This window comes from Mustela nivalis (assembly GCF_964662115.1).
Source record: "Mustela nivalis genome assembly, chromosome: 10".
NCBI lineage: Eukaryota > Metazoa > Chordata > Mammalia > Carnivora > Mustelidae > Mustela > Mustela nivalis.
Window position 1 is genome coordinate 95,669,744 of NC_139029.1, and position 20,657 is coordinate 95,690,400.

The 20,657-nt window shown below is 43.1% G+C and overlaps 2 protein-coding genes across 3 annotated transcripts; both read right to left on the minus strand.

Moving 5' to 3' along the window:
• Nucleotides 1-380: 380 nt before the first annotated feature.
• On the minus strand, nt 381-4,912 carry TXNIP (thioredoxin interacting protein). The gene is made up of 8 exons (XM_082685154.1): nt 4,035-4,912; nt 3,475-3,547; nt 3,205-3,352; nt 2,909-3,011; nt 2,510-2,766; nt 2,259-2,415; nt 2,002-2,153; nt 381-1,856 (listed from the first exon to the last, which is right to left on the minus strand). The coding sequence occupies exons 1-8, from the start codon at nt 4,282-4,284 to the stop codon at nt 1,821-1,823; spliced, it is 1,176 nt and encodes a 391-aa protein (XP_082541280.1). The 5' UTR covers nt 4,285-4,912; the 3' UTR covers nt 381-1,820.
• An 11,198-nt stretch (nt 4,913-16,110) lies between these two features.
• On the minus strand, nt 16,111-20,466 carry HJV (hemojuvelin BMP co-receptor). 2 transcript variants are annotated; one of them, XM_082688327.1, is made up of 4 exons: nt 20,296-20,466; nt 18,860-19,031; nt 17,870-18,447; nt 16,111-17,361 (listed from the first exon to the last, which is right to left on the minus strand). In XM_082688327.1, exons 2-4 carry the CDS (start codon nt 18,939-18,941, stop codon nt 16,744-16,746), a joined length of 1,278 nt encoding a protein of 425 aa, XP_082544453.1. In that variant the 5' UTR covers nt 18,942-19,031; nt 20,296-20,466; the 3' UTR covers nt 16,111-16,743. The 2 variants fall into 2 exon arrangements, with proteins under 2 accessions (XP_082544453.1, XP_082544454.1); XM_082688328.1 differs by lacking the exon at nt 18,860-19,031.
• Between the last annotated feature and the right edge of the window lie 191 nt (nt 20,467-20,657).

Consider the following 20,657-nt stretch of genomic DNA (forward strand, 5'->3'; position numbering starts at 1 on the left):
GCACACAACCCTGAAATCAAGTCACATGCTCTCCTGACTGAACCACTCAGGTGCCCAAAGAGCTCATCTTTTAAAAAAAACTCATGCACTCCAAAATTGAAGGCATTTCCTCATGAGTATCTATAGTTGTGGAAAACTAGTCTATACCAACAGAATATCCCACCACAGTTCTTTAGTTAATTGGAATTAAAACTAAATGTAGTTCACATTCCTTCCCTATTCACCCCAACCCCCACTCTGACTATAATCTTTAGGGTCCTGTCACATAGGTAGTGTTTTCCCCACAAGATATCCAAAACCAGGAACAGTGAAGTATGGGCAAAGCTCCCTCAGGCATACTTAGGAATAGCTTCAACACCATCTCAAAGACAAGAAAACCATTTCTGACATTAAAAAACTTTTATTTTTATTTTTTTGTTTTTTACAAAGAATACCCCCCACCTGGGGTGAAAATATATCTGGTTAAGTACAAAATCTAGTTTTTATCATATAAAAAGATAAACAATTAAAAAAACAAAAAAAGTGAAACCAACTTCAGCCCACATACTTTCTCAGAAAAGGATGGAGCTCAGTGCTCTGACACAGGACAGTGAACAAAGTGCTAAGGCTAAGGGTGACTGACCAAGTGCCAAGGGCTGCAGTGAGAGAGGACTGTTGATATCCTTGCCTCCTAACACTGGGCAGAAAGGGAGCCCTGTGGGTTTTGGTGAAGACCCGTCCTCCTGTTTCTCATGGCAATGTCTGGAAGCTCTGATCACAGTATCAGGGGCATCTTGATCTAGAGTTCCTTCTCAAGTGTGCAGAAGTCACAGTGGCGAAGGCTGATAGCAGCAACCCTTCTCACAGAATTATTAGAGTGTCAGAATGACAGAATTCTATACACTGGGACAAAGTCTCAAAAGTGAGGAATAACACAATATATATATTTTTTGTCACTGTGCTTACCCCTAGAAACATAGTAGACCAGTTTTAGCTTACATTTGAGATCAGGGGGAACAAAAAAAAGAAACACCCAAAATTTGACGGGAACTAAAGTGCTAAGAATTATCACCTCAGAATCCATTCCAAGGAGTCACGTAAGAAAAACACATTCTCCTGCATGAAAACATTTGCCAAGAGGAGAACACAGTGCAATAGGCTTTAAAAATGGCTTTTAAGACCTTTGGTGGGGCATAGTTACAACTGCTTTAAGCCAGATTAAAGTATATTCTAAGCAAAGACAACCTTAGAGCCTTTTCTCTTTAATTCACATGGGAAGTTCTCTCCTAAGTTCAAACCAAATCAGCTCTGGAAGGTTTATGCTTTGTTTTTTCTCTCTATAAGTGTAAAAACAAAGGGCAACACCTTTTTTAAGAACCTTCTTGTCCCAAATTTTTGGCCATGATATTTTCCTTTTTGTTGTCCTTGTTTGCTAAATTGGCTCTGCTCCACATAACACAAAAGTTCAAGATACATAATCTTCTCCAAAAAACCTGGGGAAGACCATGTCAGGAGGCCATTTCTGCCCCTTCTTCAAAAACTACTAAAATGCCTCAGTTTTTAAGATCTGAGAAAATGGGATGGGCCTGAGTTTTTCTAGTGTGTTTTTAAACCCATCCAGCAAACACTCCCATATCACAGCATCTCACTGCCTGAGGACGTGTGCGCACCATTTAAGGCCCAGGAGATTGCCTGCTGATCACCTCCTATGTTGTGGAATCAGAGGCTGGGGTGGACCCATACCCCACTGTAGAGACTGTTGAGTCTCTGAAAAATTAAGAGTCCAGGAAGAGAGGTGAAAGAAACAAGTTAAGTACAGCTGCTTCTTTTCTTCCACATGTTCACTGCACATTGTTGTTAAGGATGCAGGGATCCACCTGGGGGAGGCAGGGCGAGAAGAGAAAGAAACAACCATTTTAGTTTGGGTAAGAACGAAAAGAACCACCCAGTTTAGCAATCTCTCCCACTCAACTTCCTATAGAAGGCTTAGGACAAATGCAGCAGTAAAATGACAATTCTCACCTCAGTGTAAGTAGGTGGTGGCATGAACTTGAACTCGGGAGCATACATAAAAATAGGGCTGTCTTGGGAACCATCTGTGTCATCTAGCAGAGGAGTGGTGGGGCTCTCCAATCGGTGATCTTCAGGAATGATATCCATATAGCAAGGAGGAGCTGGAAAAAACATAGGCATAAGAAGTCTGCCCATGTAATATCTGACCATCACAATTTCACAAACCCAAGCAGGCCAAAGAAGAAAAGACATTAGGTCTGGCTCACCTTCTGGAGTATCAGGGATGTTGAGATCTACCCAACTCATTTCAGAGCTGGTCCGACTGGCCATGCTGGATGTCCGGCTGCTCAGACCTGACCTGCTACCAATTACCAGGGGCAGATCAAGGATGACCTTCTTGGAGCCAGGGACACTAACATAGATCTAGAAAGGAAAATGGTAGTTCATTAAACTAGAGGTCAGGAGAAACCACTGTTATTCTGAAAGATGAAAAATTTCTCTGACTCCACCCACTCACCAGTAAGGAGTATTCAACTCGAAGAATGTTGCAGCCCAGGATAGAAGGCCTGATCTTCTGCACCCGAAGACTCTTGCCACGCCATGATGCACAGGTTCCTGAGATGATATGATTGCCTCTGACTGATGACAACTTCTGTGTCAGCACCTTGGTTTGGCCATTGGCAAGGTAAGTGTGGCGGGCTACTATGGCAGCTTTGGGAACCACTATTCGGGAAGATGTATTCTCGAAGTCAGCATGAATAGAAATCTCATCACCTAATAATGAGAAAGATGAAAACTTATTAGCTGATGCTTAGTACAATTAATGGCTTTTATTCCATTCTCTATCCCCTGCTCTCATTCCCAAAACCACAGTTTCAGTTTCATCAGTCTACCATTTTAAATTCAAGGTTTTTACCTTCACAGAATCCTTTTCTGTCAATTCGGGCAGAGACAGACACTTGTCCATCTGGAATGAACATGCAGGAAACTTTCTTCTCCTTTTTAGCAGACACAGGGGCCTATATTTAAGAGGAGTAAAATAAGGCGTTTTGAGAATTTCTAGAGATCCTTCTCTGCTTCTTTTTCCTTTCCACTCCTTACTGAGAATAGGCAATTTTCTCTCCCACCCCTGAGGTGTTTCAATCTGATGCCCAAGACTCTTGACTTATCATCCCTAAAGCCCAAAGAGGAGAATTTTAAAATGAATCTCACCATTAAATCAGGAGTATTAACATCTACTAAATCCATCACTTCGAAGATTTTCTTTGTCTCTTGAGTTGGCTGGCTGGGGCGATCAAGAAAAGCCTTCACCCAGTAGTTTACACACCCATATTTTCCTTTGAAGGATGTTCCCAAAGGCCTGGGTCAAGAAAAATGAAGCGATTAATCCAAAAGTCCTCTCCACCAACAGTAAATGATCAAAGGTGGGGACAATTTTTAGGCATTAAAAAAGTCCAAAGATGTATTTAGCAAAACACCTACCCATGAGGAAGCTCAAAGCCGAACTTGTACTCATATTTGTTTCCAGGTCTCATGATCACCATCTCATTCTCACCTAATAAGAAGAAAAGAGAGTAGCCCATCAGGTTTCCTGTTACACTTAAAATGCATCCGTGTGATAAGGAATTCTTAGGCAGCATGCAAGCCTATTGTAGCTCCCCCAATTTCACCCTTTATATTCTTAAAATGAAAGATTCTGATGCATTGTGTTGGGCAAAAAGTTACAAAGCCCTGCAATGATGAAAGGCTCAACCAGGACAGAGAAGCTACCATCCTCTCAAACAGAAAACAAGAATTAACTTCTTCTTTTCAGGAAACCTTATAACAGCTTAAAGCAACATCCCTCAGGATCACCTTCAGAACACAACACTAAGAAATTCTAGAAACCACCCCTTTTGAAGACAGAGTCTGCAAGTTAAAACTAAAAAAGGAAGCAACACGAAATTCAAGCTGCTCAACCTGAGCAACTTGGAATATTTAGCGTAAGCTCCAATCATTCGTTTCAACTGCCCTCTGGAATGTGCTTTCAGCCGGCCACTCACCTGTTGGCTGGTCTTCCAGGAGGAGGGTGTCTTCGTAGCGCAGGTACTCAGAAGTCTGCTTGCACTGCTGGGATCCCTGCATCCACAGGACTTTGGCGACTCCGCATGCCAGGATCCTGACAGCTTTAACTCGAGTGACTTCGCACACCTCCACGATCACCCGGCCAGCCACTTTCTCCCCACTGCCATACACCTTTTCAGGGTCGTTAAAGACCACCTCAAAAGATTTGATCTTCTTGAACACCACCATGATTGGGCTGGGTTGTCTTAACAATTATAAACAGAGGAGGGAAAAAAACCCCAAATTTCCAAATCCACAAACCCCTCTGGAATAAATTATTTCACTCTTCAACTCTCCACTAAGCTTTCAAAAAGATGTCAGAAAAAGCTGTAGATTATGCCAAGGGAGCCCCAGGGGGAAAAAAAAATCAGCTTTCCTTTCTATCCTCCAAACAGCTGGAGGATCGCTCTGGATCTCGGCGGAGCAGTTCACCCGTCTAGGTCAGAGAAGAGGAAAGGCTAGTTACAAGTGGGAGCCGGAAACTGCTTTATATAGTCGCGCAGGCTAGCAGGGCCACGCGAGCGCTGGTCCGGAGGCTCGTGCTGCCCTCGTGCACAGCCCCCCCATTGGCTGCCCGGTCCTTGTTTACCAGGAGCCCAACCAATCAGCGAGGTCGCAGCGGCGCGTGGACACGGTGTGCTCCTGGCGGGGAAAATGGTTGTTGTGCACCACCGCGTCGCAGGGAGGAGGGGGCCAAGGGGCTGCGCAGCGGCTTCCCTCCTGCCCGAAGGAAGCTGGCGGCCTCACTGACCCTAAGATTTAACGCGGGTTAGTGGAGTCGGAGGGCGGGTGCAGATGCTTCTGGACTGGGAGCAGGGTTTGAGGCAAAAAGAAAATGTGCTTAGGTGGGTATTTCGCGCCTAGCTTTAGCCAGTGCAATTAATTTAGAGGCGACCGTTTATTGCCGGCTCACAAGTCGCAAGTCCTGTGAAAAATAATCCCATAACTCCAAGAATACTTCAGAATTGGGGCGGAGGCCAGGGAGCTCTGGCGTTACTGTTCAGGAGGATCCCTTTTGTCCTTCTGCCCTACGTCTTTGTCCAACCCCCAAACTACTGTGAAAGAAAGGAGAACTTGTGACAGATCGTAAACCTCTCTTCAGTCCTCAGTGGACTGTGAGTATGGGGGGGTGTGCTGTTCAGCCTTCTCTCCCCCTTTCTAGTCCGTCAGAGCTCGGGACGGCGCTTGTACTGTTCTCACCCCCTGTACCCTCTATTCTGTTTTCTCTGTTCTCTGGAACGGAAATAGGGCGTGTTCACATCCTGTTGCTTATCCTCTCATCTCTTCAGTTTCTACCTGCAAAGTTGGGGAACACTTTGTTATGTTCCCCCAGTCACCTATTACTCTTCAGTAAGGTGTGTACTTTGGGCTCTATTCTCTCTCTCCCTCCCTCCGTGCTTCTTCAGGAAAGGAAAGAAAAGGAGAAGAGATACTTCACTCTTTCCATTTTGCTTCTGAGTTGTTTGTGCTCTTTCTTGTCCTTATCCCCTCTGCGACCCACTAAATCAAAGGCACGTCCCTAAATCTGTTGCCCATACTCTTCACAGCGTAGTTAAAAGTTCTCTTGTTTATAACCAGTATGTCAGTGGAGAGAGGGCTGTATTCCTGTTTGAAGGAAGAGCTTCCCTATCTTTTAAAAGTGTTTTTCTAAGCCCTTTAGAAATCCCAGTGAAGTGAAGAAGACAGAAGGGTCACTACGACACTATAAGTTTAAGCTAAAAGATACCCTGACTCCTCACTCTGCTGTTATTTGGCCGTGAGGATTTCCCTCAACCTAGCCATAAGATACCTTAAAGAGCTATCTCATGAGAAATTATTCATAAATGCAATAAGAAAAACTTGCAGAGTTACAGGGATTTCCACCCCCCCCCCCAAACTTGTCATTGAATCCTGGGCCTCTCCTATTTCTGTGTTGAGGTGAGGTATCAGGAGATTTTCATCCCTATCTCTCTCACTCTCTCTCTCTCTCTTTTTTTTTTGTGCTGGAAAGAGGAAGACAGTGTTTCCAGGATTGAGATGCGGAAGTAAATAAAAAGCATTAAGATATACAGCAATCTTATTCTCAGCAAAAAGAAGGCTATCCATTGCTATTAAGAAGCCTTCTTACTTTCTCATACACCATAACTGAGTTGACACCCTAAGGCTAACAAGTTAGAACTCAGCCCCACTATTAAGCAAGCTTAAGACTCAGACATCAAAACTCTGTTGGAAAACACACCCACTATCAACCCCCAGGAACAAAAAGGGGAACATGTTGATCCTTAGGGTGTGTGAGTTTGAGGTGGCACCCTGTTTTAGAAACCTAGTCAACAAGGTCTGAGTTGTTTTTTAGTGGGTCAGCAATATTGATCGAATTATCAGGAGCAGGCAGGGTAGGACTCTCTCCAAAGTAAATTTTAAAATTCAGAATTGTGGCTTTGGGGAGAACTTCCTTTTTTTTTTTTTTCTTTTTTCTTTTTCTTTTTTTTTTTTTTTTTTTGAGATTTTATTTATTTGAGAGAGCAAGGGAGAGAAAGAGCATGAGTAGGGAGGAGAGAGAGGGGGAGTAGCCAATGCCCCACTGATCAGGGAGCCTGATGCAGGAATCAATCCTAGGACCCTAGGATTATGACCTGAGCTGCAGGCAGACTGAGCCACCCAGGCACCCCGATAACTTTCATTTTGATGGGTATGAAAGTGGACATGAATACAAAACAACAAAGAAATAGATGAATCAGGGGTGCCTGGCTGGCTGCATTGGTGGAGCACGCAAATCTTTATCTCTGGGTGGTTAAGTTCGAGCCCCACATTGGGTGTAGAGATTACATTAAAAAAAAAAAAGATATGAGTCAATATTGTTAAACTGTGTGTGATATGTAGCTACATAGTTTTTGAAAGGAAAGAAGGAGAGGTGAATAGAAATAGATCAGGGTGGTAGTGATTCTGGACATCTTAGAGAAAAAGAGAATGCTGATATTTGTTTATTTGGGCACATATATGAAGGGCCAAATTTTTTGAGCTTTTTAAAATCAAGCAATTCTCTCTTGTAATAAATTCCTCTCTGGGCTCAGGGTTTTTTCCTTTCCCATTTTGTAGAACTCAGTATAGACCACTTGTTTGCTCTGTGCTATGTCTGGATTCCCTTAAATGCCAAAAAACTATTTAGCTTTGGCAGTAAGCAGCTGCTTACCAGGCTCCTGGCCAAGGCATGTTCCGAAATGAAGCTCTCTTGGACAGAGTTGTTTACGACCTTTCACCTTATAACCTGGTATTGAGATAAAAATTTGCTCCCTGATTCTTCTTTTTGGGTTCCTGAATCAAAGGAATAAAAAATCATGTAGGTTCCTGTCCTGAGAACGGGGTACAAACATTTGTGGAATGCCGGGCTGGGGGTGGGAGGGGTCCAGGAGGGTCAGCCTAGTCAGGTTAAGTCAGGGAGTTTTCAAGTGAGATCGTCTTTACCTGTGCCTTCCCCACCCTCTTCAATCTCTGTGCCAATAAAAATCAAAAGGTGATAGTTTGTTTTACTGGAGTTGGTTAAGTAAAGCCAAAGCTTTCAGGGAGAGAAATGCCCTCACTACTCTGTTGCCAGTCAGAGTCAGAGCTGGTTGTGTTTCTTTCCTTAGCTTCTGGTCTGATAAACAAATAAACCCCTTTGTCACCTCCACTCTGTGAACTTCCCTTTACTCTAACCTATCAGCTTTTTCCCATTTTCCCCCTAGACAACGTTAGTTTAGAGGCAACTAGAAGTAGAAAGAAGTATGGAATTCCAGACTGCTCAACTGTGTGTCTGCCTCCGAGTCATTAATAATATATTAGTAATTGTATAGCATCTTAAGAGTTCAAAGTGACTTTTTTGTCATTTATTGAGCACCTATAATGGACCAAGTCCTTAACATAATTATTTCAATAACATTTTATTTATAAATAAATATGTCATCTGTATGTTCCAGAAAGGATTTAAGGTAGATTATTTATTGAATTGTCACAATAACCCTGTGACTCAGGGTTGATTAAGTCAGGCTCAGAGGATTAAGTAATTTGCCTGAGGTCATAGATTTTGTTAATAGAGCAAGATCTTGAACCCAAGTTTGTCTGGACTGAAGTATGAAGTCTTTCTAATGTGTTGTCCTGTCTCTCAGTGCTTTAACACATTGTATCTTATTTGATGCTTGCTATAAGGGATAAGGATTCAGGGCAAGACTCACAAAATTTTAGAGTCAAAGCAGACTCTACCAGTCTTCAAACAACAACCACCACCACCCCACAAAAGAGATAAGAGAGAGAGAGAGAGAGAGAGACACACACACACACACACACACACACACACACACACACACACACACACCCTACCCCTAGGACATACAGCTGGTAACCGGAGGGGCCATTCTCCAAATCCAGGATCCTTAACACATAATATAAAGCTCTTGTCTCCAGGATGCTTTGCAAGTGTTCTTGTTTTTTTAATTTAGGTTTAATTATTAAAAACACCTTATCTGGAAGCCCACATTTCGTGTTTATTGGAGTCTGTTTTTCTATCATGTGGAGGAAAGAATGGACAACTAGGAGTTGCCCAACTTCAGGGAGAGATACGGAGAGAAGGTAAATTAATTTGTTCAGAACTACTGTAGACTCATTTAGATACTTCTTAAAATTGCCTTATTATATTAAGAAATGTAGTTCCCTTCTCATGCTATTACTCCTCTGTTTTCTTTCCTGTACTATTATATTTCTTAAGAGAATAACTTATATAGGCTTTCTGCATTGACTAAATTTGTCTCTTTGTAGTCTGGCTTCTGCTACCACTGAAATGGTTTTCTTCAAGGTTTCCAGAGGAAACCAGAAGGCTTTTTTGGCCTTATTCTCTTTGGCTCCTATATAGTTTGAAACTGACATCTTTTTAAAATGTAGACATTCATCTTGAGTTTTGGACTTTCTCCTTTTCTGGCAATTTTTTATTTCTCTAATCCCAAAAGCTTTTCTGGAGGACTTGTCCTTGGCCTTCTCCTTTTCTTCCATTAAGCTTTGCTCTTCAGTTTGCCCATCTGTATATCACTTATGTAAAATTTTTACTATATCTTTAGCCTGTTTCCAAAGCTGCAGCTAGCATCGCAAATTCAACTTGTCCAGTATAGAATTAATAATCTTCCCCCTGTGTTCAAATTCAGTTCTTCCCTTTGTTTCTTTTAATGGAACTATTATACATCCCCCCCAATTATCAAGGCTTAAAATCCAGGAATTGCTTTTGATTCCATCCTCTCTATATGACATTCCCCACATCCAATCAATTGCCAAATTCTGTGGAGGCCATCTTTGCAGGGTTTCTAGAATTTACCTCTTATTTATTATTCCACTGCCAGCACTCTGATTCATGTCCTTGTTACTTTTGCCTAGATTATTTTAATTCCTTGTAACTGACCTTTCTGCTATAATCAATAGATCATAATCAGATTAATCTAACAAAATTGAACTCTTGTCTGTTCCTCTGATGCTCCAAAACCCACTGATTACTGAATCAAATCCAAATGCTTCAACCTAGCCTTTAAAGTCTTCACAAATTGGCCTTAACCAAACTTTCCAGTCCCGTTTGCCTCTACTTCCTCATCTATGTACCTTATACCTCAGCCAAACCTGAGTACTTAGTGTTCCCCAAATACATCCTTCTCTGCCTTTATGTCTTTGGTTATGCTTTTCTCTTTACCTGGAATGCCTGACCTTCCTCCCCCATCTCTACATTTTGAAATCCTACCCACTCTTTTGTTGACAGCCAAATGACTTTCCTCTATGAAACCTTTCTTGATTCCCAGTCCTCTCATCTTTCACCTTGCCATCAAGTTGAATTCCACTCTCTTTTAAATGCTCCGTGACACAAATGTTACTTATATTTCTTATATAAAATCTACACATAAGTTTTATTTTCTCTCCTGGACAATGAATTCCTAGAGAGTCTTTAAAAAAAAAAAATCTTTGTATTCTTTATAGTACCTTGCAGAATACATTTCATAGGTTAAATATATTATTCAATATAAATTGAATTGGTAGGTTGTGGTGTGTCTATAGAACAGAATATGCCACTAATCAGAACCTAGTATTGTTTCTTACCAGTATAAGACTAAATTTCAACCTCACTTCCTTCTGCTGTGCTAGAACATATGCAACCAGTCCCTTCCTCAAAGCCTATGGCCCAGTCGTGTATCAGAGCAAGGGTGGTAAGTCAGTGAGAGGTGATGATTTGTTTTTCTGAGGGGAAAATTGGACTATGTTGATATTTATAAACATGAAAGATTTGGGACATTGTGTGCTTAGCCCAACTTCCTCTTTTCTGAGAATTTTTTTTTCTTACACAATTCAGTAATCCATTTGCTCAGCCCTGCCACCTAGTGGGTGGACTAATGTATTGTCAAGATCCTTAGTCCAAGAATTGTCTCAAATGCATCAAAGATTTTCTGAAACCTGAAACCCTAAGTGACAAAGACGATTCTTTGATTGTGAGAAGAAGGAGCAGAGGAAAGAATATGATATTCATGCCTGAGCGGAAGAAACTATATATTAAGCCAGTTTTCTATTTTTTACCTAGACTAACATTTAACAATACATTCTTTGTTAATAGCATTTTATAGCGTATATAGAGCTGTTTATACATGTGCATTATTAAGCAATTGCATTAACATTTGATTCTAACTAAATAGGCAGGTAGATATTTTGCAGAAGAGAATATTGTGATTCAGAGAGTTCAACTGACTTGCCTAAGGTCACACATCTAGGATAAAATTCATCTGACTTATGGCTGAAAAATCTAAGTAGTCCATCTCTGCTCCTTAAACAAAGAAAATTAATCTCCTTTGTAAAGATTGATTTCTACTAGCAGATTTAATTGCCACCTTCTTTGTATTCCTACAGTATGTTGGACATACTTCTACATATTATGAATATTGATCATTTATCTTATAATTATCTGTGTTTCTTCCCACCTAAACCAAGTTCCCCGAAGGTAAGAACCATGTTTGTCTTATGGCCTGGCATAATTTAGGTGATTCAAAAATTCTAAAGAAGGGTCAAAATCAGTCAGTAGGATTATTTTAGCCTGATCAGCTAATGTGTAGATAGACAGCCCCTCCCATGACTCGTCCTTCTTGTTCTTGTCTGTTCTCCATCACTACATTTCAAGGCTATAGGCTTGTCTGTGGTAGGTGCAGGGCTGTATTCTCCACACAGAGAATACCACAGCAGAATCTTTTCTGTTTTTGATGCTGTAGTTTTAGCAAAGGGACTTTCAATTCTTGGCCAGGGTGAGGTGGGCTGAGAGGGCAGGATGAAGAAGCTGACTGATTTTTTAAAAATCTGACCACTCATTTCTCAGAGGTAGGAGTTGGAGAAAAGTGCTGTATCAAAGACTGATTACATAAAGATGTGGCATATGCATACAATGGAATGTTACTCAGCATTAAAGAAATGAGATCTTGCCATCAGTGACAACATGGATGGACCTACAGGGTATTATGTTAAGTGAAATAAGTCAGAAGGAGAAAGATAGATACCATATGATTCCACTTATATGTGGAATCTAAAAACAAAATGAATGAACAAAGAATATATATATATATATTCTTTGAACCAAGAGCAGATAATGATTCCAAAATCATTAGCCCTGTGGTGAAGGCAAATTCCAGTTATCCTGCCTGATTTCTCTTTCAGTTTCTGAAAGCCCACCTTCCATTCACACACAAGTTTTATCTCAGGAAACATATGTAACATATGTAATATATTTCTTCCTGTTGGGAAGGATGATGAATAATTTGGTTTGGGAGTAGGCAGAAAAATTGAGGAAGGCCTTTTATTTTCTAATGCTTTGCCTTCTCTTCTTTCCTTTATGCTGGAGCAGTTTCCTGACATTGATTTTGGCAACCATAATTACTGCAGCACGGAAATTATCTCTATTTCCTTGAGAAGAAGCGTGGGGAGGAATTTGCCATAAAGCACACAAAGTGATGAAGTGGGTTGGGAGGTGTTGGGTAGACCTAAGAAGTGTGTGAGGTGGCCACAAATTTGATAATTAAGGGGAAAAGCTCAGGACTGGCCAAAGTGGGAATGTCTTCCCTTTTAAAAATCAAAATAATGTTGCTTAAAATCACATATTTAGGGCTCACACAAAAAACATCAGTTCTCATGCCCTCCTACTGAGACATTCATTAGAGTCTCTTCCAATTCAGTTAGCTTTTTTTTTTTTTTTAGGATTTTATTTATTTATTTGACAGAGAGAAATCACAAGTAGATGGAGAGGCAGGCAGAGAGAGAGAGAGAGGGAAGCAGGCTTCCTGCTGAGCAGAGAGCCCGATGCGGGACTCGATTCCAGGACCCTGAGATCATGACCTGAGCCAAAGGCAGCGGCTTAACCCACTGAGCCACCCAGGCACCCCCAGTTAGCTTTTTTATCTGGCATTTACTTCCTATTTCTAGGTGAAATGTTTCTCCTTTGACTTCTTAATTTAGAAATAGTAGACATAGATTTTACTTTTTTGTTATAGTAATTGAAATGTCAGCTTTCACATTATGTTGTATATCTGCCTTCTCTTTCCTTTAACCTCATTCTCCTAATAGTTATAGCACAGTTTGGGCTGTATCAATAGTTAGTGTTTACATTACTGTCGCTGTGTAAATAATATCCACTGTGGAGCCAAGTAACATATTTTCATTATTTCATGTCTTGAACAACCCTTTGTTTGTTGTAAGGTTATATGTAATAATTTATTTAAACAATTTATTTAACTGTGACACTACCTCCAATTTATTCCTGAAATGCCTATTCCATCAAATATTTATTAGAATTTTCTCTCAAATGACCAACATACCTAACAATCTAAGAAATCACATTTCTTTTCCTGGGAGACTTGCCCCAGCCCCAGTGAGTACTTCTTTTTAGTCACCATCGCCATCTGCTGACTATTGGTGGAATTGAAACACAGAATTAGGAGGTGCAGGGCTGATGTTTTTAAGCCAGAAAATGTGCTTTCTATGGTATTTGACCTTTGGAATGACAATCTGGAGGAAGGAATATGTCCCTGTGATAGGAGTAGAAAAGAGAATACAAAATCATGAAATACTTCCTCTCCCTTGCCCCGCCGTTCTCTTCTTTTCTGTGTTTTCCGAGAAGAACAAGTCTGTTCTAATATTCCTTATGATGCTGTGGTCATTCTAAGTCTTTGTCAGATCCACCAAAGGAAAAGGGAAAGGTGGGCTACCTATTTGTTTGTTTGTTTGTTTAATTTTAGCTTTATTGGGTATACTTGATGTAAGTAAGATGAACTACACATATTTAAAGTGTATAATTTCATGGGTTCAGGGGTGTCTGGGAGACTGATGGTTAGGTATCTGCCTTCAGATCTGGTCGTGATCCCAGGGTCCTGGGATGTAGCCCTGCATCCAGCTCCCTGATCAGGCGGGACCCTGCATCGTCTTCTCCCTCTGCCTGCTGCTCTGCCTGCCTGTGCTCACTCTCTCTCTCTCATTCTCTGTCAAATAAATAAATAAAATATTAAACAAAATAAAGTATATAATTTCATGGGTTCTAACATATGTATACCCATGAAATTGCTGCCACAATCAAGTTAATGAACATGTTACTTCCCATATTTCCTCTTGCCCCTTTGTAAGCCATCTCTCCCTCCTCTCACCCATTCCTAAGCAACCATTGATCTCCTTTCTGTCCCTATATATTAGTTTACATTTTCTAAAACTTTATAAAAATGGAAACAACCAATATATACTCTTTGTTGTTGTTGTTTGGCTCCTTTTGTTTGCATAATTATTTTGAGATTCATCATGTTATGTGCATTTGTAGTTTATTTCATTTTATTGCTGACTGATATTGTCTATGGATTTATCACAACTGGTAAATTGTGATAAAATTTATCTCAAATGACCAACATACTAATAATCTAAGAAATCAGATTTCATCTGTTGATGGACATTTGGGTTGCTTCCAATTTTTTTGGTTATTTCAGAGAAAACTATAATGAACATTTGTGCATATGTCTTTGTGCTGACACACATTATCATTTCCCTGGGGTCACTACTTAGAAGTGGGATGTTTAGATCATATGGTAGGTATATGCTTAATTTTGAGAAACTGCCAAACCATTTGTACAAACTAGTTGTACCATTTTACATTTCCACCAGTAGGTTGTGAGAACTCCACTTCTTCCAACACTTGATATAATCAGTCTTTTTAATGTTAACCATTATAGTGGTTGTGTAGTGTTTTCTCATTGTGACTAATTTGGTTTGCATTTCCCTAATGACTAATAATGTTGAGCATCTTTTCATGCGTTTATTTTGAGCTACCCATTTATTTGTTTGTTTGTTTTTAAAGATTTTATTTATCCATTTGACAGAGAGATCACAAGTAGGCAGAGAGAAAGGCAGAGAGAGGGGAGAAGCAGGCTCCCTGCTGGGCAGAGAGCCAGATGTTGGGCTCCATCCCAGGACCCTGAGATCATGACCCGAGCTGAAGGCAGAGGTTTTAACCCACTGAGCCACCCAGGCGCCCCTACCCATTTTTAAATAAACACTCCACTGGTACTAGGGCTAACCTTAAGTTTGGGCAAAAGAAACTGTGTTACATGACAGGTACCATAGAAAAATCTAATTCATCAGTTGGCCATGAAATTATCTTTTTTTTTTTTAGATTTTATTTATTGGACAGACAGAGTTCATAAGTAGACAGAGAGGCAGGCAGAGAGAGAGAGAGAGAGGGAAGCAGGCTTCCTGCTGAGCAGAGAGCCCAGTGTGGGACTTGATCCCAGGGCCCTGGGATCATGACCTAAGCCAAAGGCAGAGGCCTTAACCCACTCAGCCACCCACACACCCCTGGCCATGAAGTTCTTAACTGACTTGATATTCCCACATCTGAGGGATAAAGCTACTCTTTTGAGTTCAGAAAACTAATTTAAGGAGCAGTTAAGAAAGAAGTCACTTGTGTGGAGGCAGCCACACAAGCTGCACTCCTTGTCCACCTCCACAACCGGAATCTTCAATGGCTCTGTTTCCTTGACAACACAGTGTAGTGATGAAGAGTTAAGGCTTTGGAGCCCAATCACCTGGGTTCAACAGTTATTGTCAATTACTGAATTAAGTACTGTTCAACCATTTACATGCTATGTGATTGTGGGAAAGTTGCTTAATCTTGCTGTACCTCAATTTCCTTATATAAAAGTGAAGATGACACTATTACCTTCTTGAGAGAGTTGTGAAAATTAAATGAATTAATATGTTAAAAATGTTTAGAACATTACCTGGTAATATTAAGCTCTCAGTAAATGTTAGCTATTAATTTAAATTCCTTGGACTCACTTTCAAGGTCCCTCATAATTTGGCCTCTGTCCATCTTCTAGTCCATTCCTTCCTATCTCCTTTATTTGAGTTTTGCTGGTTTCCTCATTGAAGAATGAATTTATGCACAACTCCGGACAGTCTTCATTGCCCTGGAAGGCCCTTAACAATTCAAATCCTGGGGCGCCTGGGTGGCTCAGTGGGTTAAAGCCTCTGCCTTTGGCTCAGGTCATGATCCCAGGGTCCTGGGATTGAGTCCCACCGGGTTCTCTGCTCAGCAGGGAGCCTGCTTCTCTCTGTCTGCCTCTCGGCCTACTTGTGATCTCTGTCTGTCAAATAAATAAAATCTTAAAAAAAAAAAATTCAAATCCTTTCCAGTCTTCAAAGATCACTTCAAATCCCATCCCTTCTATTGCCTCTTATTATTTCTTTAATTCTCATCAACTATCTTCCATTATTTCATGTGTCATCTATCTTCCATCACCTAATTCCCATCTGAATTCATTGCATCACAGAATTTAGGGAATAATTGCACACTCATCACTCCTCCACGTCAATCAGTTTTGTTTCCCTAGTAGCCTGTAAACATCCCAAGGGCAGATATAGTATCTGATACTTCTGAGCCCTCTTTCGATGGAGTAAATACGTCGTCTTTACTCCATTTCAAGCATCTGTAAAGAGATTCAACAAAGGCAGCAGAAGAGGATGTGAAGAATTCATAGCTTTAATAACAGATCATGTAGAGGTGGGGATGCTAGCTGCTTTCCTAGCCATGCCATGCTCCAAAGGTAGAGTTTCCCTCCTCCTAAGATCCAGACAAGCCCTGTTTCATTTCTGAGCCAGAAAGAGCACATCTTACCGATTTTTATTTATCAGATAGACTCCATCCTTAATCATTTCCTCCTCTTTCCATCTTCCAGGAGAAAATATTGTTGGATTTTTACATCTCTCATAGGTAATGGTCATGTCTTCCTCTTTCAATTCTTTCATCTTAAAAGTCTCAACCTTTAAGTTTTCTACTGGTCATCAAGATCCCTATAGCCTCTAAGTTTGTTGGGGTGATTTCAGGAGTAGAGGAACTACAACAATCGTGTATCATAACTGGGACTGGGAAAATGGACAAAGAGCCACTACAGAAGTCTAGATTACAGAAGCTTTGCCCCAAATCCTTATTCTGTGATCATTTCAGTCCTGGACTACAGCCTTATCTGACTCTGGTTAAATGTCATTATTTCATGTGTCTTCTAGTCCCCTCTGTTTCCTTCAGGGATTCTTCATGTTCTTCCCTGCCTGTCTCTATCCCCTGATCATTTCAAACCAGTCATGGGGTTGCTGGCCTAGTTACTGAATGCAAAGCCACAGAAGGAGCCCAGATAGTGGGGCCAGGAGGGTTCCTGAGGAAAGAGTAACTCCGGCATCTGAGGGGAAGAGATGCAGCTTTTCTAAGTCTGGCAGGAAAGCTCGGGCGTCCTCCAAAGCTGCCTGAGCTGCCACCGTGAAGTTGGGGTCACCAGAGATCAAAACATCAAAGACACAAGAATGGAAGTAAGCATCTTCTACAGGCAGCCCTTCCTTGCACAGCTGTTTGGCCGTATCAATGGTTATAGCTCCACGACGACTGCGTTCTGAGCGAGAGAGTCGCTGACTTGGGGGACACCCCCCAACACAGAGCTGCAGGTCCTGCTCAGCAGAGAAGGCCCTGGCCACATCCTCTGCTACCTTGATGGAGAAGGAGAGCTGCCCAGCTGTCTGCCGAATGATTATAGTTGTGCCGATATAGGCAGCTTGGATCTCCACATGATTCCCAGGATTAGTAGTTCGAATGGACAAACTAGAGCCCCCAGGTCGGTCACCTCCATTGATAGAACCATCTTCGAAGGCTGCTGGAAGATTGTCCACCTCAGCCTGGTAGACCTTCTGATCAATGCATTCCTGCATGTTCTTAAATATAATGGTAAGCTGTGAGGGCAAGAGGGAAAACAGTTCATTTGGGGCTCAGTACTTCGTCCCCTTACCACCAGCGGGCTCACACACAGTCAGGGATCTGATCTGGGCCTCCAGAGTAGGCTTATTGTGGCCTTCCCTCACTCTGATCTCTTTGTACTCTGGTATTGCCCAGCCGTCCCTGCTCAACCCCTCCCTCTCCTTTTTGGTCTCAATCTCAGCAACTCACAGGAGAAAGAAAAGTTTCCCTTCTGTAACTCAACCTAGGACTCCTCAGCTCTCCCCTCAACCTTCTTTTTTGTTTTCTGCATTTGAGTGAAATTCCCAGGGAGGGAAAGTGACTTAAGGAGCTTAAGTGTTAAATGACTTAAGTGTTGGTGGGAGGGTATGGCGGGAAATGTAGGAGAAGTGGAGGAGGAGGAGGAAAGGGAATGGCAGCATTGCTGTGGAACAGTGAGGATGGGAGGGAGTGGTACCGTGGGGCGACCATGAGAGGGTTTGGAGGAGCTGCTGAGTCCCTGACCTTGCGGGTAGCAGTGGCGTTGGCCCCCGATGCCACGGGGGAGCTGGTGGCCTGGACAAAAAGGAAGTCATTATCCAGCAGGGGCCAAGCTCCTTGGACACGGCACGTGTGAAAGAGGTGGTGGAAGCTGCGCACGTGGGGGTCCCCAAAGGAGGCGCAATGCAGGAAGCCCGGGGGACGACCGTGCAGCCGGGAAAACTGGCCCTCATAGTCACAGGGGTCCGGGGCTGGGGGTCCGGAGGAGCGGACTGGGCCGGAGCCTGGAAGGGCGGGGCCGCGGGGCGGGGGAGGGGCCGTGGGGCCCTGGCGGGAGCAGTTGTGCTGGATCATCAGGTCTTCGATACCGTGCACCGCCGAATGGAAGGCCAGGTCCCCGCGGCAGGTGCGGGCGGTGCGTCGGGTACAGAGAGCGTAGGAGCGGAGGGCTCGACAGAGGCCGCCGGAGCCCGCGCCACCCCGGCCCCCTGCTCCTGCTCCTCCTCCTCCTCGAAGTGCTCCCGGTGAACCCCCACCTCTAAGGCTCAGGGTGGATGATACATACTCAGCATTGCAGCGGAGGATCTTGCATTGAGAATGAGCTGAGGACAAAGGGAGAAAATTGTGAGAAGGCTCCTAGATCCCGGCTCAACTTTCCCAAGTCTGATGCGGGGGGGGGGGGGGGGGGGGCGTGGGATTTCAGCAGCTCCTAAAACCCAACTGAGCCCGAGTTCCAGTCCTATCCCGGGTCCCCAGCCCCCAGCTCCCTAGTTCTTGTGTTCGCTGGGTCTTGATAAAAATGTGTAAGCCCGCTAGATCTCTTCTCCTAGATGAAGCGCTTTTCCAGTGCCCTTCCCCAAGGCGAATGGGAAATAAAATAGATCTGTTTGAGAGGTGGGAGAGTGACTGGAACTCCCCAGCACCCATCTCTTCTCCTCACACATGCTCACCTGCCCACCCTTGCACAGCAGAGGACCCTCTAGGTTCCCCAGCCCTTCCCTAGCCCTTCCTTACCATGTCCACAGAGGAGCAGCAGGAGGGTGAGAGTGCTTAGAGTTGGGGGGCTGCCATGGGGGGACCAGCCTGGATTCCCCATACCTATCCGGCCAGGTCCCCCCAGGCTCCGGCTCTTTCCAGCTGATGACCCTCCTACCTAGTGAATTTTGACCGGACCTCCTGTAAGGGACTGAAAAAAGAAATTTGGCTGGGCATGGGGAGAGAGAAGAGTTGAAAATCATTCAGGATGATGTGAAGAGAATTTGGGAAGATCAGAAAAAGGATGAGCGGTCGGGAGTTGGGGAGGATAGGGTTCCCCAAACGTAAGTGTGGCTGTTAAGCCTCTGTGCCCTGCTCTTGTGGCGACTTATGCAATACCCTGAGGTGGGGGTGGAAGGAAGGTTGACTGGACTGGTGGGGGGTGGGGGGACATGGGCAGAGTCCACTGTATTGCCCCATCCTGAACTACCAAACAACAGAAATATCAAAAAAGGAGGAATCATGTGGATGGATCAGACCCCAGTCATCTCTGTCATCCTCCATAAAATTAGGATCTGAAAATACTTCAGAAACATACCTCTTATTTGCCCTTCCCTGTCCAGAGGGGAGACCCTCCAGGGGTCATTCATTTCTCTTCCTTCTTTGTGTCAGATTTTTTTGCAAGAAGGAGTGAGGGTGGAATACCCATTCTCTCTCTAGAACATCAGTATTCAAAGGAAAAGGGACCCATCTCATTAATCTACTAGAGAGCTAAGAGTATAATCCCTCTCTCCTAAGGAATAACGGGACGCAAACCAAGCATGCAAATCAATATTTGTGCTGAGTCAACAGTTTTTGTATTTTTTTTAAAAAATTTTCCAAATCTGACTGAAGAACCACTCTTTTCATCTTCCTTTTGCAAATTCAGAAGTTCCCAATCTTTTGATGAGAACAGGCCTTGGGGAGGGCCTAAGCCCCTCTTGCCAAACTCCCATTTCTTGGGGTAAAGATAGGAGTGGAGTCAGAGTCATGCAGGAGGGAGAATGGGGTGGCAAGACTAGAGTGTGGGGATAACAATTTACAAGGAGTAGCCCCACCCTTGGAAGCCCAATGTGAAGGGCACCGCTGAGTACAGGCAGGGTGGAGGGGTACCAATGACTAGTCATCGGAGGCTAAATTTGGTCTTGGTGAGAAAACCACAGAATAGGGGATATGCAAAACTCCTAAAACTTCATCAGAAGTCTGAGGCAACAGGGTAAGGAGAAGGCTAAAATGGCCAGAGGAGAGATGGAAGACTTCAAGAGGCCAGTGGCCAGCAACCAGAAATAAGACAGGAGAAATGGAGATGGGGCACCTTGGTATGAAAGAGATCCTAGCTTTTGTACAAGAGACATTCAAGTAGGTGTCATAATTTTCTGAAAGTCTAACTTCATTCCAAAAGTTATTAAAGGAATTGCAATTTCATTTTGACTTACTGTTTCCAGAGGTCAAACATTACTCTGATATCCAATTCTCCAGCCATGACTGCCTACTCTGTCGGTCAGCTCCAGCCAGGGGATCCCCCGTCTCTTTCTCCATGTCTCCCCCAGGTTCCCACACCGGCTGCAATCTCACTGAGGTCAGGGAACCAGAGAAGTTTTGGCGTGGGGGGAAGGGGGAGTAAATGGCTGGCCAGAGTACTGGACAGCTGAGCGGGGGAGGGAGGTGGCTACTGAGTTGACTGTTTTAAAAATAGCTAAGTCCAAAATTCCAGGAAGGTTAGTGGGGGTAGGGTATGGGTGAGGGGAGTGGGGAGGGTAGGAGGATTAGAAAGAATATAGAGTATAGCGTGCCAAGT

Excerpts from the sequence above, each read along its gene's own strand:
- TXNIP (XM_082685154.1), bottom strand. The coding sequence starts at position 4,284 with ATGGTGGTGTTCAAGAAGATCAAATCTTTTGAGGTGGTCTTTAACGAC. Across the intron at positions 2,767-2,908 it reads CAGAAAAGGATTCTGTGAAG|GTGATGAGATTTCTATTCAT; the intron begins GTAAAAACCTTG and ends TCTCATTATTAG. Across the intron at positions 1,857-2,001 it reads CACCACCTACTTACACTGAG|GTGGATCCCTGCATCCTTAA; the intron begins GTGAGAATTGTC and ends TGCCTCCCCCAG.
- HJV (XM_082688327.1), bottom strand. The coding sequence starts at position 18,941 with ATGGGGAATCCAGGCTGGTCCCCCCATGGCAGCCCCCCAACTCTAAGC. Across the intron at positions 18,448-18,859 it reads GCTGCTCCTCTGTGGACATG|CTCATTCTCAATGCAAGATC; the intron begins GTAAGGAAGGGC and ends CTTTGTCCTCAG. Across the intron at positions 17,362-17,869 it reads ACGCCACTGCTACCCGCAAG|CTTACCATTATATTTAAGAA; the intron begins GTCAGGGACTCA and ends TTGCCCTCACAG.